This window comes from Thunnus albacares, chromosome 10, assembly GCF_914725855.1.
Source record: "Thunnus albacares chromosome 10, fThuAlb1.1, whole genome shotgun sequence".
NCBI classification, from domain to species: Eukaryota; Metazoa; Chordata; class Actinopteri; order Scombriformes; family Scombridae; genus Thunnus; species Thunnus albacares.
Window position 1 is genome coordinate 15,119,298 of NC_058115.1, and position 26,112 is coordinate 15,145,409.

Genomic DNA, 26,112 nt, shown 5'->3' on the forward strand with positions numbered 1-26,112 from the left:
AGTCCTGGTTTGAGCATCTTGTTATTCTTGAGGGATGCATAGCTGCCAGCGTCATTTTGATGAACGAACAAGTGTTGGTTCCTGTTGCTCTGCCTGGTAGTGATGACATACAAAGATTCGACTGGTAAAATTAATTTGGGGAATTTAGTCGTGCTTAGAGGAAATCCTGTCAATATGTCCTCAAACCAGCTTCCTCATTTTTTAGAGTTGTGAGAAAAAGGAAGGGAGAGTGGTAAACACCTGCAGCAGAAAATCAGAAATCAGATGAGAATAAAGACATTAAAGTAGGTCATAGATCTCCAGTCTAAGAGATCTTCTAACTTCTAACTTGGTCAGTGACTCCACAATGTGGACACATCTACAGCTGAAATGACTGAAGGGTAAGTGCCTGACTCAAAGATACACTGCACATTGGTAAATTATTGTTTTTCCACATCAGAACAGAAATACATGTTTAGGAGCAGATGTAGTTGTAGATATTTTATGATCATGAAACATTTTGGATAAAGGGACATCTACATATCTTGCTCTTTTATCTAACAGGGGATACAACAGTACAACAAAACTTTATAAGGAAATAAATTGGCATTTTAATTGATTTTACCTTTATATTGTTGTTTGACTGTTTTTTAAACAGTTTTTATGATGAAATATAGTTTAATGTTGTTTTCATATATGGTTTGCTTTGTGGGTATTTATTTCCTGCAGTTTGGTAATCAGTGTTGGTTGATAAGGGCGGGAACACTGTGATTTCTATGTACTTACATAGCATGGCTGTGGACATGATCCTTTGGTAAAAAAAAAAAAACAGGAGTTTTAAAGCCTTCCACTGTTGTACTTATTGTTACTGCATTTGTATGTTTGAACATCATTCTGCAGAATGATGTATATGCAGAGTCTGATACTTGAAGGCAGTTTATGATTTGCACATATAAGCAGGATTTTGTGACATTACAACTAGTCTGGGTGCCAATCAGTCCAATATTCAACTGGATGGACTTGTTACTGAGAGACAGCTTGTGTTCAGTAGTTAAACTTCTTAAATGACAAGGTAATTTAACTTTTTGTTGAAAGAAACATATCAGATGCAAATTATTATTCAAAGCAGAGTATATATATGTGTACATATATATATATATATATATATATATATATATATATATATATATATATTTTTTTTTTTTTTTTAATTTGTCTGGAGGGGATCTTTAAGGTGGAGAGGTTCCCCAAATCATGTCAGAAATCTCATCACTATTAACAAAAATAAATAAATAAATAATATATATATAAGTTCCTATAGCTTCTAGAAAGTCAAATTCAAAAAGCATCTTCAAATCTTTTTACAGTAATATTTCTCCTTTCTTCCATTAAAAAGCATGTTTTGTTCTATTTACAGCCTCACATTACAAAAAAGGTCTTTTCAGGACTCACACTAAAACTGCAATATATAAAGTTCTCTCTTTGGATCTTGATATTTTCAGGTGTCACTGGCTGTCCTCCTGCCTGCCATGAGACTGGTTCTTGCTTTTGGGACTCGCTGTCACTTTAGGAGCGGCCGCTTCTCTTTGAAGCTTAAGCGAAAATGGGACTGGTTGTGAATTCAATATCTGGTTACCGCAAACCACAAAGTTTGTTTTCTTTACAGTCTTTGGAACTGGAGCTGAGAGATGGCAAACTGGATGGATCTAACCTTGGATCCAAATTTTTCATTAATCCAGATTAATAAACTACTTTTTAACATCACAATTCCCTTTTCATTTATCAGTTAACTGATCCCATTTCTACTACTGTTTCAACTGGGTGAAATTAGCACAATTTCATCCACTATCAAAGCTTTCCAATCCTTGCAGCATCCAGTGTTACCTGACAGCTCTAAAATTCAAGTCCTTCAACTGAAAGGCATAACAGTGGACCCCTCCCTCCTCCAGCTCTCCTTCCAGGTGTTCCACCATTGGCTGTTTGACTCCCTGAAATCTCTTAGTCTTGTTGGTTCTGGCCTGGTTGAGATTGAGTGCTACTGGGCTAGAATGGTAGAGAACCTGCCTTATCTGGATCTGTAAGAGAACCCCTTCTCTTGGACCAACCTGCAGAACATATCACAATGCTCCTGTCTTTCATTCAGGCATCTAAAATCTTTCCGTCTGAGTGGCAGCAACTTAACCTCCCTCCAGGCTCTCTGAAACGCCCCTGAGTCTCACCCCTCGCCTTTGCTGAACTTGATATCAGCAGAAACAAGTCCATCTTCCACTATCCACACTGCCTCCGGGCGGTGACGCCACTCAGGATGCTATCAGGGATCACTGAGGTTAACACATTGTTCTCTACATCTCTGGAAGAGCTGGACCTTGTAATTTTTTGGAAGTATTCAGTAACCCACCGCAGGGCCTGAAGAAGCTCAATTTGTCTAAAAACTGCCTCAAACGTCTCCCATCTCTGGCTAACCTGTCTGAGCCCCAGGTGCTGGAGGTGGATAATAACCAGCTTACTATCTTGATAAATGAGACAGGGGTCAGTTTGAGCACAGTGGAGCAGCTGAATATTCTCCATGCAGGGAGGAACTATCAGTGTGACTGTATCCTAAAAGACACCGTCACCTTCCTGAACATACACACTGAGTTTGTGTATGCCACTCCATTGACCCAGCATTGGATTGGTGCAATGAATTTGCCTCTTGAAACGTGTAAATGCTACCGGTGGGAGATGACACGACAGCTCTCCTCTCAATTCGATGGTATTTATTGGTTTCTTGTCATGGCTGATTTCTTTTTGTTGATGTTTGCCGTAAACAACATCCTTGTTTGTAATAAAATGGAGAATTAATAAAGAATAAACAACTTCTGGCAGTGTTACATATTTCAAAATGACCCAGTGAGGATGGTTGAAGAAAATTACTTCAAAATGATTATTCCTCAGTTTTGACCTTTCTGTCCATCTTGGTAACCGTACCCTGATCGCTTAGACCCGTGAAAGTAGATTCTGTCTCATCAATAATTCAGCAGAGTGCAATGAAATCCAGGTGACCCAGCGGCTACGGTAGACATAAAGACAGGATGGCCACTGGGAACATGAATGCACCTGTAAGTACCAATTCTTTTAACAACCATTACATCGTAAAATGACAGAAAACAGAATTAAAGCAAATGAAGTCTGGCTCGTGGTGATCTGTGACCATGTTTCTACAGCCGTGTGAGAGAGGTGAAACAGTGAGAGTGGGAGTTCTACTTCCTACAATCCCAGGTAAAGCAAGTGGGAAAATGTAAAATCTATAAATCTGCTATGGCACCATTAGAGAGATGTGTTTTTATATTCTATATCTGTTTGTGCACTCAGAGGGCAAAAACTGTGTAGTTATTATAGAAGATGGACGTACTGTAGTCTACACATCGGGGAAGGATGAGGTAAAAAAAACTGTCACTGTCACCATTTAGTTATTTGCTCTCTGCAAGCTCTCAATGCTGTATGTGTTTTTCAAACAGGAAAGAAAGTCCTTCTTATTTGACCAAGTTGTGACTGTTGACAACATACAGGTACAGAAGACCTTTTGAACTCTGATTTATACCAACGTGACTTTTATTTGAGCTACTCCACAAAGCCTCTCTACTGCCTTGGACTGCAGAATATTGTGATGTCTGGAAACTGTGTGTCTGAATATTAATCTGCAGAGATTCCACTCTGAGCTCCTGCAGCCTCTAACTGAGTCTATATCTAGTGGTTATAATGGAGCGCTGCTGATATGTGGAGCCTCCGCTGAGAAGATGAGTACTCTGATTGACCACAGTATCGTCAAACAGGTGGAGCCTTAAACAAAACCGTAACCAGTATTGACAATTTTTATGTTTTCTTATTGTTAATCTTGACTCTGATTGTAGGTTTTGACAAATCTGTTAAGTCGCATGTCATCACAAGTGAAAGAGGAGCTGCTCATCTCTTTGTCATTCCTTCAGGTTTGTCCTTCTATATAACGGCATAACCACAAATTATAATAGACACAATATGATAAAGCCTAACTTTAGATGCTTTTTGATGTCAGTTTCATCCAGATGGCAGTGCTGTGGATCTCCTGAGCCCCAGCAGACAGACTCTAAAACCTATGATGCACCCAATCCTTGGAAGGTGATTTCATGCAGTAAACAACAAATACATATTGAAATGGTTTATGCATGCAACACATTGACGTCATGTGCACATGTCTGTCTCAGTCTTATAGGAGGTTTAAGTGAGGTTTGTGTGGACTCAGCTGAAGAAGCTTATAGTGTTTATGAAACATGCAGAGCAACACTGAAGGCCAATGCAGGCTTCATTTCCAGTAGGTAGGTCACATAAACTCTTGCCATGCAATCCAGTTACTGAATAACTTTGAATGGTCAAACACAATAGAATTAAGTGTCATACTCTTGCACAAGTGATTCGATTGTAATGTAGCAGATTTCCTGAGCAGGTTGTTGCACACGGTGTCGGTCAGCTTGACCTTTCCTGAATGCTATGAATGAATGTACCTGTGTTCATGTCTGTCTCCCACAGATGTAGTTCCCTGTTCTCAGTGGCTGTTGAGTGGAAACTCCATCCAGAGGAGCTGGAGTCTGAGGTCTGCCGCAGCAGACTGCAGCTGTTCAGCCTGACAGGAGGAGCCAGCAGGACTGACCTCAGAGGGTCAGTACAGTACAGCGAGCTATCCATTACATGGGAAAGAGGAGCTAAAAATAATTTCCTAATGTTCAGCTACGTGTTTAAGAACTGTTCTGTCTATGGGAACCATCAGTCTCATTGCTAAATACTTGGAGACTGGATTGGTACTTAAGTCATCATTATCTCTCTGGTAGATAACTCTGTCCTGTGTGCTGGTTATATTTTAACATTTACTATCTTGAGTATTCATAACAGACATTCACAACAATCATTCAGGTCTTATGAATTTTATTTCCATCCTTATCAGGTACAATTTTCTAATAAAGCATGCCTTATAAAGAGTGTATAAGTATAAGCATTAATATAAGGAAAGGAGGAAGGAAGGGTTGTGGTATTGTGCATGCTGGCTCACTGTCTCACTGTCATGGCTAACTGTGACACCAGAGCCATCGTTAATGTTATTAGTAACACCTGTGCTTCTTCAGCAATGATTAGTCAAAACATCTGTTGTGAAAAAAAGCTAATTAAGTCCATTTTGCACACAAAGTGCATCATTGCAGTCTTCTGCCATGACAGGGCTCTATTTCAGTCAAATATTATGTGTATTGTATCAATTGCTTCAACGAATCTAGCAGCTTGATGCAACATTAAAATTAACACACCGTCCACAGTTGTCCTACATACAGTACTACAATCTTCAACACACCCCATGACCAGAAATCATACTACAAAATCATTCTAAGCAGGTTTTAAGTATGTAGTGTGTTCACACTGGAGAAAAGCCAAAATAAGTCAAAATAATCAGTATGCATACTAAAAAAACTTGATTTTTGAGGAACACTAATGCACAAAATAAATCGTAGAGCTGCTTACAGCTAGAAAACATTAAAACTAGGTGTGGATAGTGTTGCAACAGCTCTTGTAACACATCAGAAAGCAAAAAATAACAAGGCTACTGAATAATAAAAACATTTCGCTGCCACTTTGTGAAGTTGGCAACAGCATCCTAATGTCAGTTTGACTGGCACTCATCATTTCCTGTTAGTATATAACAGTAAAGTATGTTGATTTCTTTTACATATACATGCAAAAACCAGTATATTAAATACTAGTATAAAGATTAGTATATACTATACAGTGTGTACAATAAGTATGTCATATATGTGTGTACATATATATATATATATATATATATATATATATATATATATATATATATATATATATATATATAATGTTTAGTCTGTTCTCTCATCACACACTGATGTACGAATAGCACTTTTAAAATGCCATATAACTGGACAGGTAGCAGCACTATGATGCACAGTGTGTGTTGGACTCAGTGCTAACAGCTGAATACTCTCCAGAGTCAGCCCACTGATGAAGGTTCTGGACCAAATCCAATGTGAAGCCACAACCACCGACAAGCTCCTGCCTTTCCTCCTAAATGATGCCTTAACAGGAAACAGTAAGACGGTTCTCATCTACTGTATCCACCCTCAGGGTAAGTTCCTCTGGTCCCAACCACACCAATTTAAGCATGTGTCTTACTGATGTAAAACCGACTCTCCTCCTCATGCGGGTCTTCTAGATGATGAGACGCCCTCTGCTTTAGCTTTGGCCCAGAAAATGAGAAGTCTGGTAACTCAGGCTGCTGTTGGCTGCTGGTGTCCGTGGGCAGCCGAGCAAGAGATCAGAGGTTGCATCATGGATGTAAGAAACATGATGATGTCACAGGGGGAAAGTGCAGCGCACAACACCTACAGGCTAGCAGAGCTGATCCAAAACCTGCAGGTATTTTGTAGGATTACAGTGATACTAAACAGCATCTTCTTCAGGGACTAAACTGAGTTCATAATGGAAATACTTCCTGTGATCTTTCCAACAGATTGTGAAAGATCAGTCATGGGAAAAAAGGAGGGAAGAGTCAGAGAAGATAAAAGTCAAAATTAAGGTTTAAAAATATGTAAACAGATTACTTTTCCACACAAGTTTGGCAAAGGATGACAAATTCTTTTTCCAACATGATGAAGTGAGTACTATGTTTTGCATTTGCTTTGGCAGAGTCGTCAGTCCCCAGATAGCAATTGGCACTTTTCTGGAGATCACAGCGTTAGTCACAGAGAGAGTACAGACACCATGAAATATTTACAGGAACAGCTGAGACAGGAAATGGAAGATCATATCAAAGGTAATATGCATGATTAAAAAAAAATATGTGGATTTGCGCACATAGGGACAAGCATGACCTATGTTATGTGTGTGTTTTTCATGTCCTCAGAGGGTAAAGGGAATGTGGGGAAAGTCCAGGAGAGGGTAGCAAGAATCCAGCAGCTGAGGGAGACTCTCAGAGAGGAAACAGTGAAGAACACGGCTGCTACAGAGAAATCTGACCTCTGTCAACAAGTATCTAACTCTTGCCATTTTAAATTAAGTATTATATACAGAACACCTTTGCATCTGATTGGAGAATGTGTTTACAAGGCTTTGTGAACACCATGTTAAACATACAGATAAGATTTATGTTTGCAACAGCAGGCACTCCACACTAAGATGTTTATTTTGTGGGTTTAATGATCAGTCTCAGTTGGAGTACAGCAAAGCCCTGGAGCGGAGGAGGCAACTCAAGGAGGACCATGGGAGATTAATTCAGGAAGAGGTGGAGACGATGGAGAGAGACTTGGCGCAGGAACAGCTACCGGTAAGCTAATGAGATACACTGTTGTTTAACATTATTCAGTTTGTGATCTATCTTAGCAGAGGGCTGCTGAGTCAGTTTAAATTAATGCAAGGCTGGATTTATTGTGCGCAGAGGAAACCACTGCATTTGCAACTTAAATCCGTTATTTCCTTGCATTTTTTATGGTTTCATCTAATCCTCCCTTAGATAGAGGACCCCCAGAGAGAGCTGCTGGTGCTGACCAGAGAGAGGCGGGTCCTGGTGATGCAGATAGAGGCCCTGCGCGCTGAGGCCCAGCAGGCTGAGAGAGACCTGCAGGATCAATATCACAGACACCAGGCAGAGCTGCATTGTCTGAGGGAGGAGAGCCTGCAGGTGAGAGTTTGGAGAAAACACTAATTCAAATACATTTTCATTTAATAAGTTTAGTATTTCCTTTTGCTGACCTCTTTCACCAATAGATGTGATTCAGTCTGCCTGCAGATGGTTTATGTGTTTGCATGAGCTTTGTTATTCAGAACACCTGAGTCAGTATGTCTGAAGCCTCTCAGGGTAAGATTTTGGTCTATAGTACGATGAAATTCTAAGAATGAGGCCGTTTTGCACTTAGTCTCATTATTAAGAACGAGTGCTATGCATAAAGTTTAAATTGGTCTCAGCTCCCAAATAATTTAAGAGAGCTACACAGGTCTCCTTACTGAGGAGTAGGAGTATGCAGCAGCGTTTTGAAAGTGTATGATGGTAAGTTAATAAGGTGTCCCACTACTCACACTCCCATGAAAATACAATCAGCATGAATACAATCAAATGTTTACATATAAGTGATTCTTCCTCATTTACACGATAAACACAAATATGCGATACACATATTAACTGAGCTGTGAAATACAACAATTCTGGAGAGCTTTACAGACATTTAATAATACATTTAGCATGTAAAAATAGCACATATTGACATTTTCAACATAACTACTGGGGAAATATCTTCAATAAGCTTTCTTCATGCGCAGCTCAATATATTGAAGTTTTACTCATGACAAGGTCTGCATGAAGCTTGAGCATTGATGTGATGCTGACTCAGTGCTTGGGGGGGGGGGGGGGGGGGGGGGGTATTTTGGGTAGACTGTAGTCCATATTTTACCACACTTACAGGTCACTGCAGTCAGAATCAGTTCTTTCCGATAGGTTTTGTAAATCTGAAAATGGTGCAGCAACGGATGCTTTAAAAAAAACAAATTAACAGAATTTTGCGAGTGCCACCTCATATTAGAGACACACATTGTACACACTTTCAGGAAAAAAGGGGTATATTGTAATAGATGTCTGATACAATGATGTCTGTTCATTGAACTACCTTTTTTTCAATCAAATGTTTACATAAGGAAGCATCTCTGGCTTCTGTCTTTCCTGCATCACCCTTATGTTTATTCTGTTATCTCTTTTCCTGCTCTTCAGGTGTTCAGAGTGTTTCGTCAGGTAAGCGAGGAGCAGAGGAAGATGTCAGAGGGCAGATACAGAAGTGTGCTGCTGGAGGCCGTGCAGGATGCTGTCTACTTGTCTGCCCAGAACCAGCAGCTGCAGGCTGACAACAAACAACTCCACAAAGGTCAGTGTATGTTTCTTAACCTCTACCACACTGTCGGTTATTTTACAGATATGAGCTGAATGTGACATGAATACCAAAAGATGATAGTAGCTCCCACCTGCATGTTAACTTCTTTTACTTTTCTTTACAGCGCTGGCAGAGTTAAAGGATGCTCTAGCTGTGCGAGGTGATCCTAAGGCTGAACTGTTATCCCAACAGCAGTGAATATATAAGATGTTTATGAATCAATGTGCATATTGTAAGTCATGAGAAATAAAACTGACAATTTATTAGTCATCATTAACACACCGAATAACACTTTTATTTGATCTTTGATATTATTCTTGGCAGAGAATGTGATACAAAACAAAAAAAACACCAAGATGACAATAGCAGCACCCTTCAGATATGTGTTACTGAAAGATATAATTATTTCTTACATGCATTATTATTTGAATTTACTTACAATAGCCTAACAAAATTATAAACTAAACCTTCTAATGTGATGCAAATGGTCAAATTAGACTTAAGCTGACATGACATGGTAATACGGTTACAAATCAGATACATGTGTTGGATTCTGGATGAAAAAGTCCAGTTTTAAGATGGAAAAAAAAAAACAAGACTAAAAAGGCAGATAGACAGAAGGCAGAAAACACATCACATTTGAAACTTAATCTCAAGAACTAGGAAACAAACAGTTGGTAGATTGTGACAGGAGTTCCTTTTGGGTAAGTTGAGCCTTGTGATTTGTTTGGTGAAGACTCCACTATCTGTAATAAAGGAAAGCTGCCAGTCCAATCATAGAAACTGGTAGGAGGAAAAAAGGAGTAAGCTGCAGCCCTAAAATGGCCCAAGACAACAGAGCATTAACCAGCATGGAGCAGGAAATGACAAACAGTCTGGTGATCCCGCTGCCATGCTTTAGCACCACAGACATCAGGAGTCCGTTAGCTGCCTGCCCTGCTATAATCACCCAAACCGCCCCTGAGTATCCCTCCAGAAAGCTCTTTTCACTTGCTACAGCGGAGAAGGAGGACAGCCCGTTGATGGCTACACCGAACACATAGAGGTAGAGATTCTGCAGACTTAGGGGCAGCTTCTGGCTCTTCAGCACCCTCTCTGTGTAAACTGCTGCTAGCCCTGAAACACAGCAGTACACCAGCACAAGGAAAAGCCCCCATGCTGTGATATGAAGCCTTGGGCCTTGCTCAGCTTCATCCCTGTCAGTGTCCCCTAGATCCAGGCTGCTGTAGCTGTGGCACACCCCAGCTCCCATGAGGAGCCCCAGAGCTAACCACTGACCCTGCCGGAGCCTCTTACCCAGGCAGAAGGAGTACAGCAGGGCGGTGGAAGCGATTTTTAGGTTGCTGAGGACTTGGTATGAGCTTGGATCCATGTAGGCCTGCATGACGACTACCAGGTTGTTGTTAAGGGCATAGAGTATGGCGGGGACTGCATACGGAGCCACAAGGACTAGAGGTGGAGGAGCGTGTAAGGCGGATACACCCCCAGTTAGAACGAGAGTCGCCAGAGAAATGAGGAGTTTGGCTAACTCAATCATGACGACACAAGAGGAGGGGTCGAAAGGGACTTGACCGTCTACTTTGGTCAGAGTGATGAGTGGTGCATGAGAGCCGTATATGAGGACCATCAGGCCCAAGAGGACGCCCCACTGAAGCCTCTTCACCCACTGTCTCCTATACTTCACTGGAGAGGAGGTCCCCACATTCTGGATCACAATCATCCTCAGTGATGGAAAATAAACACTTTTAATTCCTAACAAATCTCAATACTTGCTATAGTGCAACAACTCACTTTAGGCTATTTTATCTTACAAAGCTCAACCATTTATATACCAATTATAAAATACTTAAATACATTATTCTCTGTATAATTTCTCTGTATAATAATAAAGTTGTAGGACGCATTTGCAGGAATTACTGCCCGTTTTACACGACTAATTCAAATTCTAATAGGCTTAGACATCTGCTTCAGGCAACAAAACTAAGACAAGTTATGAAATTTGAGGGACCAAACCTTAAAACTTTGTAGTCTTACATCTTGTAATAACATTGAACAGGAACACGTGGAAATGAAGATCTGTCTTTAAGTCAATTTGAAACAAAGGAGACAAAGAAAGTCTTTCAGTTGGAGTCCCCTGTGAAATTCCAGTTATATTGCATCCACAGACCGGTCTACACAGAAATCTTGAAGGTTGTTCCGTCATGGGCCACTGACAAGCCAGCAGCTGCAGCAGGATTTCTTCTAGTTGTGCCCGTTATATGACTGGCAAGACTAGCAGTCAGCCCAAATTACTTTGGTCCTTTTTTCAAACTGTTCATATACTCTTTCACAGTTCTTTCAATGTTGGGCACTTGATAGTTCTGTGCTGAGTAGATGCCAGTGATTGTTCCCAGCAGCACTCCCAGGATGGCAGAGGAGCGTAGCTTAGCCACCACATAGCCAGCCAGGAAACCCTTCAGAAACGGAGATCCCAACACTGAGCCTCCCTACAAGAGCAAGACAGCAGGATTTACAGCACTGTCCAATCACAGGAAAGGACATACAGATGGGTAAATAAACTGAACTAAAGAGGCAACAAGTAATCATTTTGAGTAATTTCTTAAGAACAAAAGTCAAAGTTTTCTGGTTCCAATTTCACAAGTGTGAATATTTTCTGGTTTCTTTAGTCCTCTATGATAGTAAACAGAATATCTTTGGGTTGTGGACTGTTGGTTGGGACAAAAAAAGATATTTATTCATGTCATCTTGGGCTGTGGGAAACATTGATCAACATTTTTCACCATTTTCTGACATTTTCTAGACGATTAATCAATAAAATGATCCACAGATTTATCGATAATGAAAATAATCATTGGTTGCAGCCCATCATAACTGGATTTTGTCCATAATCTTGTATTGCATATTAACTGGATATTGTGTTCACTCGTTTGTAGGGTGTGATAATTATATTCTTTTTGTTTATTACTATAACAATGTTAAAGCTACTCTCTTGGCCAGGTCACTCTTGAAAAAGAGATCTTAATGTCAATGAGACTTTTACCTGGTTAAATAAAGGCTAAAAAGGATAGGCCTATATCTATCCCCTTGTCAATGATAAAACATCATATAGGCTAACTAACAATATAATAACACAAACTAATCATAAGAGGGTATATATGACAGTCCTGAGACAGAACTCTGAAAAGGGCAACGTTACTACAGTGAAAAAGGCATTTAAAATCAGGATCTACGAAGACATGATCTCATATTCTATGATTCTCTTTGCTTGTTCATCACCTTCAGTCAAGAGCAACACGATTCAATTTCATTAATAGAAAAGGTGAATGAAGGGACAAAGTTTGGCCATTTACATTAATATATATTCTCCATGAGAATAACATAAATTACATTCACCTTCAAAAACATATCTGGAAAAAAAATCCAAGGTTGGTAACTTAGAGGAGGGGAACATCTGACTTTTTGTCCTCATGTAACTTGGTCAGTTATCAGGGGCACAATAATAACTTACCTGAGGGATTCCTACGGAGACTTCGCTCTCCACTCGTCTCTGGATCTCCTCCAACTGGTTTTTGAGCTGAGTCAGGTCTTTCAACTGTTTCAGTGGATCCTAAAATAGAAACCGTGGGTCACGTTTGTATTAAGAAAGTGACAATTCCGACTTGAACGATAATTAAGATGCTATACAACATAGCCTAAAATCAATTAGTTACTGACATAATTTCCCATTAAAAGCTTTTCTAACAAAACAGTTAACTGACAGTTAAATGGGTCAGTTTAAGTTCGCTGGCTAGCTGGTAGCACCATAACTTAAGTTAGCCAGATCAAGTATGTCCGTTACAAGCGTTCGTGGATCTAGAAATGCTCATTTTAGCACAGAACCAACGGCTGCTGAGAGGGTTTATTCGGCCTCCTCCAGCAGCTACTGTCATCTGACGAAACACGTGAATTTAATACAATTATAGCCATAGCACAGGAACTCACTCACCTTGTCATCTGCCATTTTTGCTCAGTGGATTTATCAGTGTTCGGCTCCTACGCCTGGGCGGCTTATGATCGATGCGATTAGTTTGGTCTGGGTGTTTACGGCGCCGTGGATAGTTGTAAAATACAGTTTTAACTCCGGAGACAGTTCAAGACAGTAACAAAAAACTTGCACTTTTTTGTCACTGCTACCTTCTCCTTTGTGCATTTAGAAATGTGTTTTTCATGTCTCTGCCCCGTGATTAAATGGATAACTTTAAACATAATTCTTTAAGATGATATATCTGTTTGGGTATACAATATCACCTCTCCACTTTGATAGAAAACGTTTTTAGTTGGCCAAGATTAAAAAAAACTTACTTGAAGCAGTGAATATTTTACGGACTGAGCTTTGTCTTACAATAACCATTGAGACTTCCCATGTAGTGATTTGCACTTTTACTGAGTACTTGTGAACTGCACTTATCTGTATTCTGAAGGTCTATGGGACGCAAGCGTTACCTTCACGTGTCAAAAACGTCTACCATGATTGGCCCGTCCTTGTTTATTCCGGCATTTGATTGGTCTAGGACCATAGCAACAAACCGCCATGTATTTTTTTTTACAATTCGACGACAAACGAAGCTACTTTACAGACATTTATGCGTCGCGAATTCCAGGTTTGATATGAAGCATAGATACATTTCAGGATTGTTTACAGTCTGTACAATGTCCGACTTATGTGGCTTCTTCTAAAGGTCTTTCAGAGCAGTTTGTAGCGCCTCGGGCCGTCGTAGGTAAGGCTTCAATAAGAAGGCATTTCATTGGATAACTCACGGACTGTGCAGGCAGTATAAACACACGCCATTAAAGCTGCGTTTAGTCAGTGTGTTTGACATGTTAGCGCTTTATTCCTCCTTCAGTGAGCCACTCGCATGTCTACTTTACGCATAATGTTATTATGACCAACACACTATCGTGCTTTGTCTCAGCATAGAGCAACTTACCAGCACAATTTTACTGTCCTACTTTAAGTGGCTCTTATTAGACAGACATTAAAAAGTATCTTTATTTGTCTCTCATCAGCTCAGGTATAACTTACCCACTGAGTTATCATAAACTACATAAACTCAGTGCTTTCATCACAACACAGAAGAGTGGCGCTGCACAGTCATGCTTTACTGTTGCATCATTGTATCATTTATTAATGATGTTAAATGCATATTATTATGTAATGTAAAATACATCCAGTTATCCGTTTGTATTCTTTTTTTGCTCACCTAACTTGAGTTAAAACTAATGTATTCTAATATAACACCCCTGAAATAAATCTTACCTTCATAAAGGTTCATGAACAACAAACTAATCTCGTACTGTTTTTGAAATTGGTCCCTAGATCCTGGGAGATCATGGAGAAAGTGAAGGTGTATGAGGTAGTGAAAGTGACTGACGAGGTGGAGAGCTGCTACAACCAAATGGAAGTGACTCCTCCAAAAAAGAGGAAAAGCAAAGCTCATGAAGATAATGTGGAGAAACCAAAGAAGCCCAGGTAACTTATATAGCCTGAAAAGACTGTCACACAGCTGTCAAAATATCACAGCATTAAGTATGGCCCAGAACGGGGACTGAGCTTACAAAAATCATATCAATTCTCCCTGATTGTCGTGTACTGATTGTAGACATGGAATCTGTCTGTTTTAGGTCTGCCTACCTGTTATACTACTTTGATGTCCATCAGATGATGCAACAGGAAGTCCCTAATCTGCCACAGTCAGAGATCAACAAGCGTATCAGTGAGAGCTGGAAAAGGCTCAGCGTAGCTGAGAAAAGCTACTATCTGGAGAAGGCCAAGTCGGAGAAAGAGGGCATAGATACAGTAAGCTACATCCTCAACTCTTTTTTTTAGTTTGTTTTTATGTAAGTATCTGAGCATTCATGGAGATTATATATACTCATAATAAAACTTCCTGATCAAACTTCACAAGTACTCAGAATAAAACGTCCTCATTTAAAAATCAGAACAACCAGGCCTGTTCTGAAAGAAGTTTAAATGTGTTCATATAAACCAATTACAGTCAATTCAAAAGATGAAAGTGTGTCACGCAAATGCTAATTGAGATTACTTTCCATGTTAATTTAATTTAAGAATCACTAATCACCTTAATAAAAAAGTTCAGAACAATGAGTTATGAAAGTCTAAAGTGATTACAGGAACTCCCATTACTTTCTAATATTTTTTTCTGGTTAATAGCCTACATTTTAAAAACTGTAGGGATATTACCATGTATTCTGACACAACTAAGCAGTCAAACCAAGCCAATCTTTTTAAAAGGTTTTCACGTGATGGAGTGCTGGTTTTAATATAGGATGTTGAATATTTCTTAGCTTTTCTTCATGATTATGCACTGCAGAGCACTCATATTGTCAACTGGATTGATTTCAGTGGCAATGAATACATTTGGCTCATGTAACTACAGATGAAGTCAGAGTGAAGTGACCCATTAGTCTCAGTTTTCACAGCGGAGGAGCTTTGTATCTACACCAGCCTGATTTACTGGTGTCTAGTATAATTTTGCAATTATTCTATAAACAATTTTCTTAACCTTGCATTTCTTTCAGTCCTCAGTCAGTCCCTCCAGAGACTTGCCAGGCTTCCGCAAAATCCTCCCCAGAGCCAGCTACTTCCTCTTGGCCAAAGGCTGTTCCTCAAATCACCAGCCAGGATTCTGTCAGCCAGAGGTCAGCATGGAGTCTCTTGATCCTCCACCGGAGGGAGGCTTGCCCTCTGCCTCTGTCACCCAAGAACCCCAGTTCCAACCTCTTGGTTTGGCTGGCGAGGTAGAACTTTCTGAGCAGCTTATTGTTGTCGATGATATAGCAGAGGAAACGGCTGCGGCGTCTCATCCGACGACCCTTCAAGGAATCCCACCTTCTTCTTCCTCCTCCATCTCCTCCAAAGCCCCAGCCTCCACAGATGCCCGAGTCTCACAGAACTCCGCTGACCTTACGGCAAACAGGGTCACACTGAAAGGAAATGAGACAAGAGTTGCTGGTAGCGGTTATGGCGGGGCGATGGTGCAGCAAATACAGGGGGAAACTACACAGGTGGTTGCCATTATACCCACCCAGGTGAGACTTTAATTTCCCTCTACCAGCTGCAGTAGCACAAAGGCTCAACATTTTATTCACAAAACAGTCTTTTTACTAATGCAGTGACACATTTTCTCACTTCACTTCAGAACCTTCTGGAGACCAAGTCTTTGGCGGGTGTCAGCTCTGTGGGCCCAGTAATGATGGTTTCTGTAGGAGGCAGTGCAGAACGAAGTGCTACTCCTTCATATAAAATGGTAAGCACCTACACTTTCCATCCAACTTAGAAAGGTCAATACTGAAATTGGCAAGCATAGAATACACTGGAAAAGGAAAAATTTGAGAAATCACATAAGTGGATGTGGTAATAAATGGAGTTGAGAGACAGGAATTTACATGTTTGCCTCTTTTTTGCAGTCTGTGAAGACATACACCAGGAGAGGTCGAGGGAGGTGTCTAAATCCTGGCTGTTCATTTGTGTATGTCACCCGCCATAAGCCACCGACATGTCCTGAATGTGGGAGCCACCTCGGTGGCAAATGGATACCTGCTGTAAGTGTCAAGCATTATCTGCACAAAGAGTTAGGGATGTTTAATCTGTCATGAACATCAGGAAGGATTAATGCTTCAGGTTTCTCTGTTTTCAGTAAATGTCATTATGACCTGCTGTTTAAGTCATGTAACTTTGGCTGCATTTATATATCAGGCAAAGAAAACACAAGAGAAAGAGGCGGCATCCAAGCAATTGCCAGAGAAAGCTGAAACCAAGTCTAAGGAAAGCTGCCAAGCTACATCACCCTGTGCTCAGGAGGGGTGTGCCGATGTCAGTAAAACAAACACCACTGGGAGTAAAAAAGACGGGCAAGTTCAACGGTGCGGCAAAAAGCAGCGTGCAGTTCCAGCTGTTAAGCCACCAGAGGGCAGCAGCATCAAGTCACAGGAACAAACAGAGTGAGCATCCATGGAGTTGTTGTTTTGAAGTTTTTTGAGTTTCTACATATCATTTGCAGTAAATACACACAGTGGCCTTCTTAAAGTCATTTGACACCATTGTGAGTTGTTAGTGCAGCTGTTTTTATTGTAAGTTTGACACTAGTTTGTGTTGGATTCAACATACTCTTCCTCTCTCATTGAATAGGCAACTGAAAGACAGTCTGAAAAGTGCGACAGTCCAGAGTCAAAGCAGAAGCAGCGCAGCTGTGCAGAAGAGACCTGTAAGACCCATCCTCCCCGCCTATTGTAGCGCAGGTGAGATAAAACATACAGCTCACAGGTCTGTTGTAGTGTTAAAATAGGCTGTGGTAACATGGATTTACATAATTGCTTGTATTTGTATTTCCAGGCCGTGCTGTGTTCCAGATCATAACTGTCCCACCTGACAAAGGAAAATTTCCGACTGCGAACAACAATAAATCCTCCTCTGGTACTGTGCATCATTTGATTGTTCTTTTTAATTATACTTTATTAAATGTGTTCTTTTTGGTCATAGTTTGTGTACAGTTTCATTGTATGTTCATTCATTGCTTACTACTGGCATGTGCACACCACCTTGAGTGTACTTGATTATATTGAGAGGAAGTGAGACGTCTATAGAGGTGACCGTACTTCCTGAGGTTTTTGCTCTTTGATGAGGTTGGGGTTTTTTTTTTGTAACCACAGTGCCTCGAGAGAGTTTCTCAGGTCTCAAACCCAGCACTTTAAAACAGCTTGGTCAGGCAGTCACAACCACAGCCAAGCAGGTAAACACACACAAACACCTACAAACACACACAAACAGAATAATAAAGACACAGATTTTATCAGGTGTCCTCACTCAATGTATGTTTTTTTTTTTATAGGATTCTCCGGTCGCAGCAGAAGGAAATCAGCCTGTTGCTTCACTCACTGATAGGAGAGTGAATATCGTGTCGGTTGTGCCATTTAAGCAGCACACAGTTTCTAACTTTGTTAGTATATTTCTGTTTCCTGTGCAGTTAAGCTTGCTTGAATTTTGAGATTTACTGCTGTATTGTAATTAAATTACTCAGCATTTCTCTGCAAAATGATTTTGTCTCTTTCATTTCTTGATAAGTTGGTCTTCTTTCTTCTCTTAGGATTTGGGACTGTCTACAGCGCGAGGCAGGGGTCGGTGTAAGAACCCATTCTGTGACTATATGTATAAAAACAGACACAAACCTGCAGTGTGCCCTAAATGTGGCTGTGAGCTGACGCAGAGGAACGCCAAAGGAACAAAGGTGAAAGCTTACTTCCTCTAGATTTTGATGAAGTTCAGATACTGTAGGATTTCTTCTCTTTTAGAATTGGTGTCACCTTTTTAATAATTAACAGCCTGTTTCTTCTCTCTTTCTGTAATTTTGTTTCATTGTATTTTAAGTTCTATCAGGATTTTATTTGTCTTACTAGTACTAATACCAGTGGTAGCACTGTATTGTACTAATCTTGGCATCAATATCCCACATAAAAGCCCTGAACATGCTTATTGTTAAAAGTTTTTGCACCTTGTTCACCTTATTTTTTTGCTGTAGCAATGAATCACTTTCATTGTGTTGATTATTAAAGCTTACCTCTCACCTCATCCCTCTTTAACAGCTTCAATAATTTAATTTGGATCAATTGTTCTCATAATTTCATCCCTCTTTTGCAGTCTGGGACTCTGCTCGATCCATACCAGGCTCTGAGTGCTGCTCAGAAAGACCTCCAGCGCCAATCTACCCTGCAGCTGCTCCGCCGTTCCCTGCTGATTCCTGAGAGCGAGACTGAGCTCCAGGAGACGCTGACCCTCATCCAGGAGCTCAACAGTCTTCAGATCGTCCTGGTTCAACCAGGAGACCAGGAGCAGGAAGACGGCACCGAAGCAGAGACGCTGGTCGAGTCCGGGTGGCCTCAGTTCTATGAATCAGCAGCTACTCACTGTAGCCTGTGTAACTACCCTCTTTTCAAAGGAGATCAGAGGTGAGAAGATGGGAACTGGAATGACATGGTGGAGATATTTAAGCACACATTTAATCACAAGCTTCTCCTCGCTATTTCTGCTTCTGTTTTTGTATGTCAGTACTTCCATGTTGTGTTGATGTCTAGTTCTCTAATGTATACACTTTTTGTGTGTATTTGTGTGCACATTCTAGTACTGTTGCAGGACAGGAGGACTGCTGGTTACTGACTGAGACACTGATCCAGACAGCTTCTCTCCAGCTCAAGGTGTGTCTCAACGTTCAGTGTCTGGCCCTGCACAGCTTCACTGACTTGCATCCAGGTAAACGGCACCGCTCACGTCTTCAACCTTGTTCATTTAATTTTTCATCAAGTGTGATTTCCCTTGCTTTTGGTCAGGGGGCAGAGTTATCTCAAACAGATGAGATTGCAGGTAAACTCCTAGGAATCATGTGTGTCATTTTACCTTTGCATCATTTTTCAACACTACACTCATTGTTCTATGGTTCAGTTCTGGCCACAGACCTTTGTTCCCCGTCTCTCTCTCCCCTGGTTTCTTGTCATCTCTCTAAAATGCCCCAAAACTATAGAAAAAATACATAACACAATATACAGAAATTTTGCTGATTAGATTTGACCTAAATTTAAGCAAAAGATCATAAGTTTTATTCCTTTGGGCATATTCACTATAACGCTCATTGGCCGGAAGGGGGCACCGCAACAGTGAATAATGTGTGTCATATCATACAGTATCTAAGATTCCAGTGAATCTTACTTGACCCCCTCTCCTTGCAGTATACACTGGTCACACATTTTCTACTCCTTGCTCCTCTAAAACTCTGCCTCTTTCATAGGGACATGTTTTCAACGGTTTTACACGCTTTAAGAGAATGTCAACAAATACCAACCAAAGAATTCTAAATCTTTTGGCTCAGTAAAACCAGATAAATGCTTGGCTTACTCTGATATTCAGCTGCTTAATATGGCAGTATTTAATCGTGTTACTATCATTGTTTATTTTCCATGTTTTTACAGGGTTTTCATCCTTCTTTGCTTTATTTGTAGGCATGAGGCCACAATTACAGTAGTATTTTGTTAGTTAGTTCAGGATAACAGCAGTTCTTTGTCACATTGTATCAAAGAGTTATGTAAACAGCTGATTCTGAGAAAGATGTTTAAGGCAGTATGACCTATAAACAGCTTTCTGTGTGAATTAAAATGTGGATTTGTTTTGTTTGTTGACAGGTTTGTTCAACATTGGGAACAAACTGCTGGTCAGTATTGACCTGTTCCTGAAGATCAGGGCCAACCTCAAACTGGGCCACCCACCCTCTCAGGTTGCTAAGACCCTGCTGGACCATGTCCCCAATCACCCTGGTAAACACTGTGTGGATTACTTTGGAACCACAAGGATTCTGCCACAATCATAGTTCAATTTAGTCATTTTGAATAGCACTTTTATCACTTCTGTCTATTGTCTATCATCCTGTGTTTTTTGTCTTTGCATCAGTCCATGCTCTGAGTCCAGAGGAGTCATCTCAAATACAAGAGCTTCTCCTGAGTGGCTACTGGGCCTTTGAGTGTCTTACAGTGCGAGATTACAATGATATGATCTGCGGCATTTGTGGCGTTGCTCCCAAGCTGGAGATCTCACAGCGATATACAAACAATGTGCTGGAGCTCAAGAATGTGGAGGTGACAGATTTAGTTCAAAAGACTGTAACTACAACACTCACAGAGCTATTTAGCAGTGACAGTGTTTCATTCCATACTGGTGTGACCTCTTTGCAGTTTACCTGGCCTGAGTTTTCAATCTCAGATGAGGTGCACGTGGATGACTTCTGGCTGACCATGGAAAGTGAGGCAATCGAGCAGGCAGCTTTCCCCACAGACATCCCCATCACGCGGGTGGATGCTTCCATTATTGCTCCTTTCATTCCCCCGCTGATGAGGAGCCCCACTGTCATAAACACAGAGAAGGACAAGGTCCTGTCACATACACAGCAGCCCTCAGGTACCAGTGTCCTTTAAACTACCACTTAATTTCAGCTTTTGTAATTGCTAATCCTTGAAAAGGGTTTTCTTTTAAAGTCAGAAATAAGGGAGAAAACTGTCTCCATCCCTGATTTGTAATGTTAACAGGTATCGGTCGTAGTGGCTTTTGTAAACATATTTTCACAGTTTTTAAAAGACCGTTTTCCTCATCTGTCTCAGGAGATCCATCAGTTTTGGTACGTCTTATTCATGACGGTCAGCTGAGACTCGACAAGATTGAAGATCACAGTGAGGACGAGCTGAGAACAATACTTGATCGCTGCAGGGCGAGCATCACCCCAGACTCCACTAAGGTGTGCATGTGCGAGCGTGTGTGTTTTTGTGTGAGAGACATGTGCCTTTGTGCTCGTTATGCATGCACGTTTTTGCTTTTTTTGTGTTAAACATATTGACTGTGAAATACTAGCAAAAATACAAGTGTTGCTGTTGGAGCAAACACACTGATCATGTGATAAGTTATTGGTCTACATTACAGGAAATCCCCTCCCCTCCCCTCCCCTCCCCCACACCCTGAGGCTGATGGGGGTTAAATGCTTTGCTCAAGGGCATTTTAGCAAGATAGTTTGCTTGCTGTGGTGGAAACCTGAATTTGTTTCACAGAATGTTTCCTTAATTATTACACTAAGTTTGTGTTCATCTTATCTCTGCTGCTTCTATAAGATACTTCATTTGTGCAGTTTTTTTTTTTTAAATAAAAGCCTCCTCCCTCTCTCCTTCTGTGTTAGAATGAGCTGCTGGCCTCTCTGATCTCCTTGTATACGCTTGTTCATGGCGGTCTTGCCACAGCCCCTCAGCCCCCTCAACACCTCACTGCTGGCAAGCTGTCCAAGGTCTGCCCCCACAAGGTAAAAACAGCAGCACTGTCATTGTTTTAACTTGTCATCCTAGTCATGAGTTGACCTTTCAGTTCAAAACCAAGTCAACAAGATCTTTGTATCAAAACTCTAAATGTGACATTTTAAAACAGGAAATGCAAAATCAGTCCTATAGGGAAAAACCAAAGTTATGCATGAACTTAAAACTTTTTCAAACTCCAGTATTCCTTATATTTTTGCCATTTATTCATCACACTGAGTCCGTCATTCTGCAAGACCTCAGAAAGGGTTTTCAGTGTTGTTTTCAGTGTTCACTTGTCCGCATCTGTCCCTTACCTCTGTCCAGGTGGTGTGTGGCTCTAAGTACTTGGTGAGAGGAGAGACGGCTCGAGACCATGTCGATCTGCTACTGTCCTCTCGCTACTGGCCCCCAGTCTATGTTAATGACTGCGCTCGTCAGGTGGCACTGTGTGCTGACATGCAGTACCCAGAGCTGGCAGCCCAGATGTGGGGCAGGAACCAAGGCTGTTTTTCTGATCCCTTTGAAAAGCCAGTGGTGAGTGATTTCAATTAAATTTAGGAGATAAGTTAATAAACTTTAATATGTGCTAGTTAAAATGGGACAAATTCAATTAAAGGCCTAATGAGTATTTTTTGGATCAGATAAATTGTAAGTATATTCAAATATATGATTGAAAAGTAGCTTGAAAAAAGAAATCCATTTTGTATATGTCTCAGGGATCATTACTGTTTACAAGCATCAGTTATCTTGCGAGGCAGCTGGATACACGAGGTCATAAGGTCACGAGAATCCATCTTGTCAGTTTTGTGTTTGGACCAATCAGTGTCCTATGAGGATTCTCATGTGATCTTGCAAATCCAGCTGCCTCACAAGGTAAGACGGTGATAGATGGTGATGGACAGATGGTTCATCCAATCACTTGTCAAGTATTTTTTGAAAGTGCCTGCCCTTTTCCAAACAGTTTTCAAGGATGACTTCTCGGATGGTTCTGTGTAACAAACCATCTGGCATGTCAGGTTAACACATTAGAGCTGTAAATCAGAAAATGGCAAAAATGTAGATTTACAATATTTCTTGTGTTAGTCCATGTACTAAAAGTTCAATTTGAGTTGGATTCATTGCCATGGAATATTATACAGAAATCCTTGGTACTTCAGGATGAATCCCAATGACTTTGGTTATTTTCTGACTTTTGATCAGCATCAGGTCACTTCGCCCTTTTGCTTACATTTGGATTGGATTAAGCCTGTAATACCTCTATTTGTGTCAAAAAACTGGAGGTCCCATATAGTTTTCTTAGTGTCTATGTTAAAGGCTCAAGGTGTGTCACTCTCTCAGGTAACCTCTCCTCTTTTGTTCTTCAGTTTGTGTCATGCGCTGAGCTGGAAGACCAGCCGTACAGCGCTGACCAGTCGTTGGTGGGGGAGAACCAGCAGGTCCACCCCATCACCAAATCCTCTTCTTGCTGGCTGGTGTATCCTCCTGGAGCAGCTCAGGCCCATGACCCTCCTGCTCCAGAGCATCACTCCTTGGCCCTCTGCAGAGACCTGGAGCCCTATATCAGCCTGGTGGCTGAGCTGGAGAAAGAGAAGGAAGAGAAGGAGGATGAGGAAGGGGTAGAGCAGGAGAAGCAGATAGATAAAGCTGAGGAAGACTCCACAGAGAATCCAGAGGACTGTTCCTCAGTGAGCCATATGCGGCGGCAACCTGTGGTTTTCAACAACACAGCCTATTACTACCTTTACAACCGTCTGGTGGATTTTCTCTCCAGCAGGGACATTGTGAACCAGCAGATAAACCAAGTGGTGAAGGCCTGTCAACCTGGAGAGGTAGTGATCAGGGACGCTCTGTACCGGCTGGGAGTGGCCCAGATCAACACCGAGAGAGAGGAAGATGAAGGAAGTGGGATGGAGGGACAGAAACAAGAGGAAGGGGCAGAGACTACATATGAGGTTGTTCTGCCTGAATAAAAATATTCAGGATGAACAGATGGATTGATATGCAGGCAGAGGGGTGAACTGAATGTCAAAATCGCTGAATGAAAAGAGAGGAGTGCCCTAAGAAGAGATGAAAGTGTTACCAGAAGGAGAAAGATGTGGTGCTAACCCCAAAAATGACTGAGGAAACAGAATAATGATGAGATTTTACTGCTGAACAGTATTTAACTGTTAATAAGGACTATTAGACTGTGCAACAGCATATTCAATCAACTATACAGAATTGACAAATTTTATACACTGAATATGGATAAAGTGTGTTCAATTTGGCAGAAGTGGACCTTATTGTAAGAAGAGGAATGCAGTAGTCACTGTTGACTGTGAAGAAACTAAGGAAAGAATTACATTTCAGATTGCAGGTTATAAGGTCATTTTAACCATCTCTAACAGTCAGTGTAAAAATAAATAAATGTCCAGATAATGGAAACTGTCAAAACTTACCATTTCAGATGACTAAAAGAATGTAAGTATTTTATGTGTTGTTGTTTTTTTTAGCCAATAAGTTGCCAAGAGTTAAAGGAAGTGACAGTGTGTGTGTGAAGGTGACATAAACTTGAAGTCTAAATCATGTTTTCCTGTGACTGAAAGAATGTATCCAGGATTTTTAATAACTCAGTTACTTCTAGCCTGAAATGTGTAAATGTTTAACCACAGTGTATTTATTGCTCTTTTCTGAGACAGCTCTGCTTTATGTTTCACACTGTTACCTCTCACTCGTTGCCTTTAGGACGGAGGTTTGCTTTTAAAAGAGGATGATGACGTGCATCTGTCGATTGTACTGTATCTCAATGTGTTGATGAACTTTGTGGCCTTTGTTTTATTTAGGCTTGAAATATCTTTTCAACGGAGATCCATTCAAGGATGCATTCAATCAGTTGTCTTAACTCCAGTCAACCAATAAGCAGCCAGCCTTTGAGAATAAACTGAAGATATTTAGAATATCTGCAGCACAAAGTGCTTTAGAAATGAATCTGATGACTGTTTTGTTTCTTTATTAGAACTGGTCACCAATGCTAAGCATAATGACGCACTTAAGAGGCTCTCTTGGAGCACTGAGGCTGTTGAGGCAGTTGTGTTGAAAATCTGTACATTTACTGAAACCTCAAGTATTCAAAAGAAATGACAGCAGCCAAGAGTATTGTAAATAAGGACAATATTGCAGTGTGTGCAATGGTTGGACCTGTAAACTGCTGATGCAACAAATAAATATAAATAAATAAGACTTTGCGAGAAAGTGATGAAGCTTCTTTGAACTGGACTTTAACCACAAATACACTGTATAGCTGAAGTGATGGTGGGTAGTGGAGGGACACACATGATCTTGTGTAGTCTATTACAAACCCATCAACCCTTTTTCTTACTCATGTCTTCATCAAAACTACCCGACTGGATTACTAACATTCCTATACCAGTCATGTGGTATAAAAAAGAGGCTTCAAATGCCATCGATGACATGGTTATCTTGAACGCCACAGAACACAAGAGCTCCTGACGATAAAGAGTTGGACAGATGGATGTTAGTTGAAGCAGAGAAGCCTTTGATACAGTAAAGTGGGGCAAATGCAGAAGTTTTTGTTGTTCACTCGTCTGTCCTTTAAGAAACATAACTGTTGAATTAGATGAGATTTAAAAATCACTGTCTTGCCCTCATAACCCTAAACATAGTTCTTCAGGCTGACATGCTAACATTAATACTATTCCATCTCTTTCCAGTTCCACTCTGTTTGTTTGTCTTTTTTTTTAAGCTTGGACTCCCTGTAATAACAGCCATTTTTAACAACACAGCGCCTCTATTTGTAGGTTTTCCCACGAGCAATGTCATCAGGATTGTGGATTTACAGGAATTGTGTGTAATGTGTTACAAAGGGAAATATTGTGTTTCATTCCCTCAGTAACAGGAGTTTTATGCACCAGCACAGTTTAAACTACCCAACAGTGTAAAGTAAGGCTTAAGCACAAACTGGACCAGCTACATTACAACACTGGTAATATGTCACTATATTGATATTTTAAAACTGAATTGGATCATTTATCACAATCACATCTGAAACGTTTGATGCCTAACACTTTCCAACTGATATTTCCTTCCACTTATTTGAAGTAAGGAAGAATTTACTCGGCTTAGAAAAAGCTTAATTTCACAGGTTTACTTAACTAAATCGACTCTATCAGTCCATTAACATGACTATTCAACACAGACCTTTTTTCATTGAGTTCATTATAAAGCTGCACATTACCTATCAAACAAAACGCAGTGTTTCAGAGCAGAACAAGAAGCTTATTGAGACCAAACATCAACACAAAGCCCAAGAATGTTTGTGCTG

The 26,112-nt window shown here is 40.6% G+C and overlaps 4 protein-coding genes across 7 annotated transcripts; 2 read left to right on the top strand and 2 right to left on the bottom strand.

Annotated features, from left to right (window-relative positions):
- Positions 1-2,027: 2,027 nt before the first annotated feature.
- si:dkey-201i24.3 (kinesin-like protein KIN-4B) lies at positions 2,028-9,165 on the top strand. The gene is made up of 15 exons (XM_044364565.1): positions 2,028-2,056; positions 2,337-2,508; positions 3,477-3,527; positions 3,663-3,791; positions 4,031-4,113; positions 4,522-4,650; positions 5,994-6,130; positions 6,218-6,420; positions 6,515-6,580; positions 6,691-6,817; positions 6,908-7,032; positions 7,208-7,327; positions 7,514-7,681; positions 8,762-8,912; positions 9,043-9,165. The coding sequence occupies exons 1-15, from the start codon at positions 2,028-2,030 to the stop codon at positions 9,114-9,116; spliced, it is 1,764 nt and encodes a 587-aa protein (XP_044220500.1). The 3' UTR covers positions 9,117-9,165.
- A 26-nt stretch (positions 9,166-9,191) lies between these two features.
- slc35a4 (solute carrier family 35 member A4) lies at positions 9,192-10,830 on the bottom strand. Its single transcript, XM_044363482.1, has one exon. The coding sequence runs from the start codon at positions 10,636-10,638 to the stop codon at positions 9,661-9,663; it is 978 nt and encodes a 325-aa protein (XP_044219417.1). The 5' UTR covers positions 10,639-10,830; the 3' UTR covers positions 9,192-9,660.
- A 113-nt stretch (positions 10,831-10,943) lies between these two features.
- On the bottom strand, positions 10,944-13,003 carry LOC122990235 (SLC35A4 upstream open reading frame protein). The gene is made up of 3 exons (XM_044363483.1): positions 12,904-13,003; positions 12,427-12,525; positions 10,944-11,404 (listed from the first exon to the last, which is right to left on the bottom strand). Exons 1-3 carry the CDS (start codon positions 12,916-12,918, stop codon positions 11,207-11,209), a joined length of 312 nt encoding a protein of 103 aa, XP_044219418.1. The 5' UTR covers positions 12,919-13,003; the 3' UTR covers positions 10,944-11,206.
- Positions 13,004-13,289: 286 nt separating this feature from the next.
- Positions 13,290-25,022, top strand: hmgxb3 (HMG box domain containing 3). Of its 4 annotated transcripts, XM_044363477.1 has the most exons (22): positions 13,290-13,558; positions 13,637-13,675; positions 14,275-14,427; positions 14,580-14,754; positions 15,498-16,007; positions 16,118-16,225; positions 16,386-16,520; positions 16,675-16,919; positions 17,107-17,216; positions 17,311-17,391; positions 17,628-17,707; positions 17,807-17,914; positions 18,062-18,202; positions 18,613-18,920; positions 19,094-19,221; positions 20,145-20,276; positions 20,410-20,594; positions 20,691-20,913; positions 21,114-21,247; positions 21,680-21,799; positions 22,116-22,325; positions 23,156-25,022. In XM_044363477.1, the coding sequence occupies exons 1-22, from the start codon at positions 13,383-13,385 to the stop codon at positions 23,759-23,761; spliced, it is 4,107 nt and encodes a 1,368-aa protein (XP_044219412.1). In that variant the 5' UTR covers positions 13,290-13,382; the 3' UTR covers positions 23,762-25,022. The 4 variants fall into 4 exon arrangements, with proteins under 4 accessions (XP_044219412.1, XP_044219413.1, XP_044219414.1 ...); XM_044363478.1 differs by lacking the exon at positions 13,637-13,675; XM_044363479.1 differs by lacking the exons at positions 13,290-13,558; positions 13,637-13,675 and adding an exon at positions 13,716-13,969.
- Positions 25,023-26,112: the final 1,090 nt, after the last annotated feature.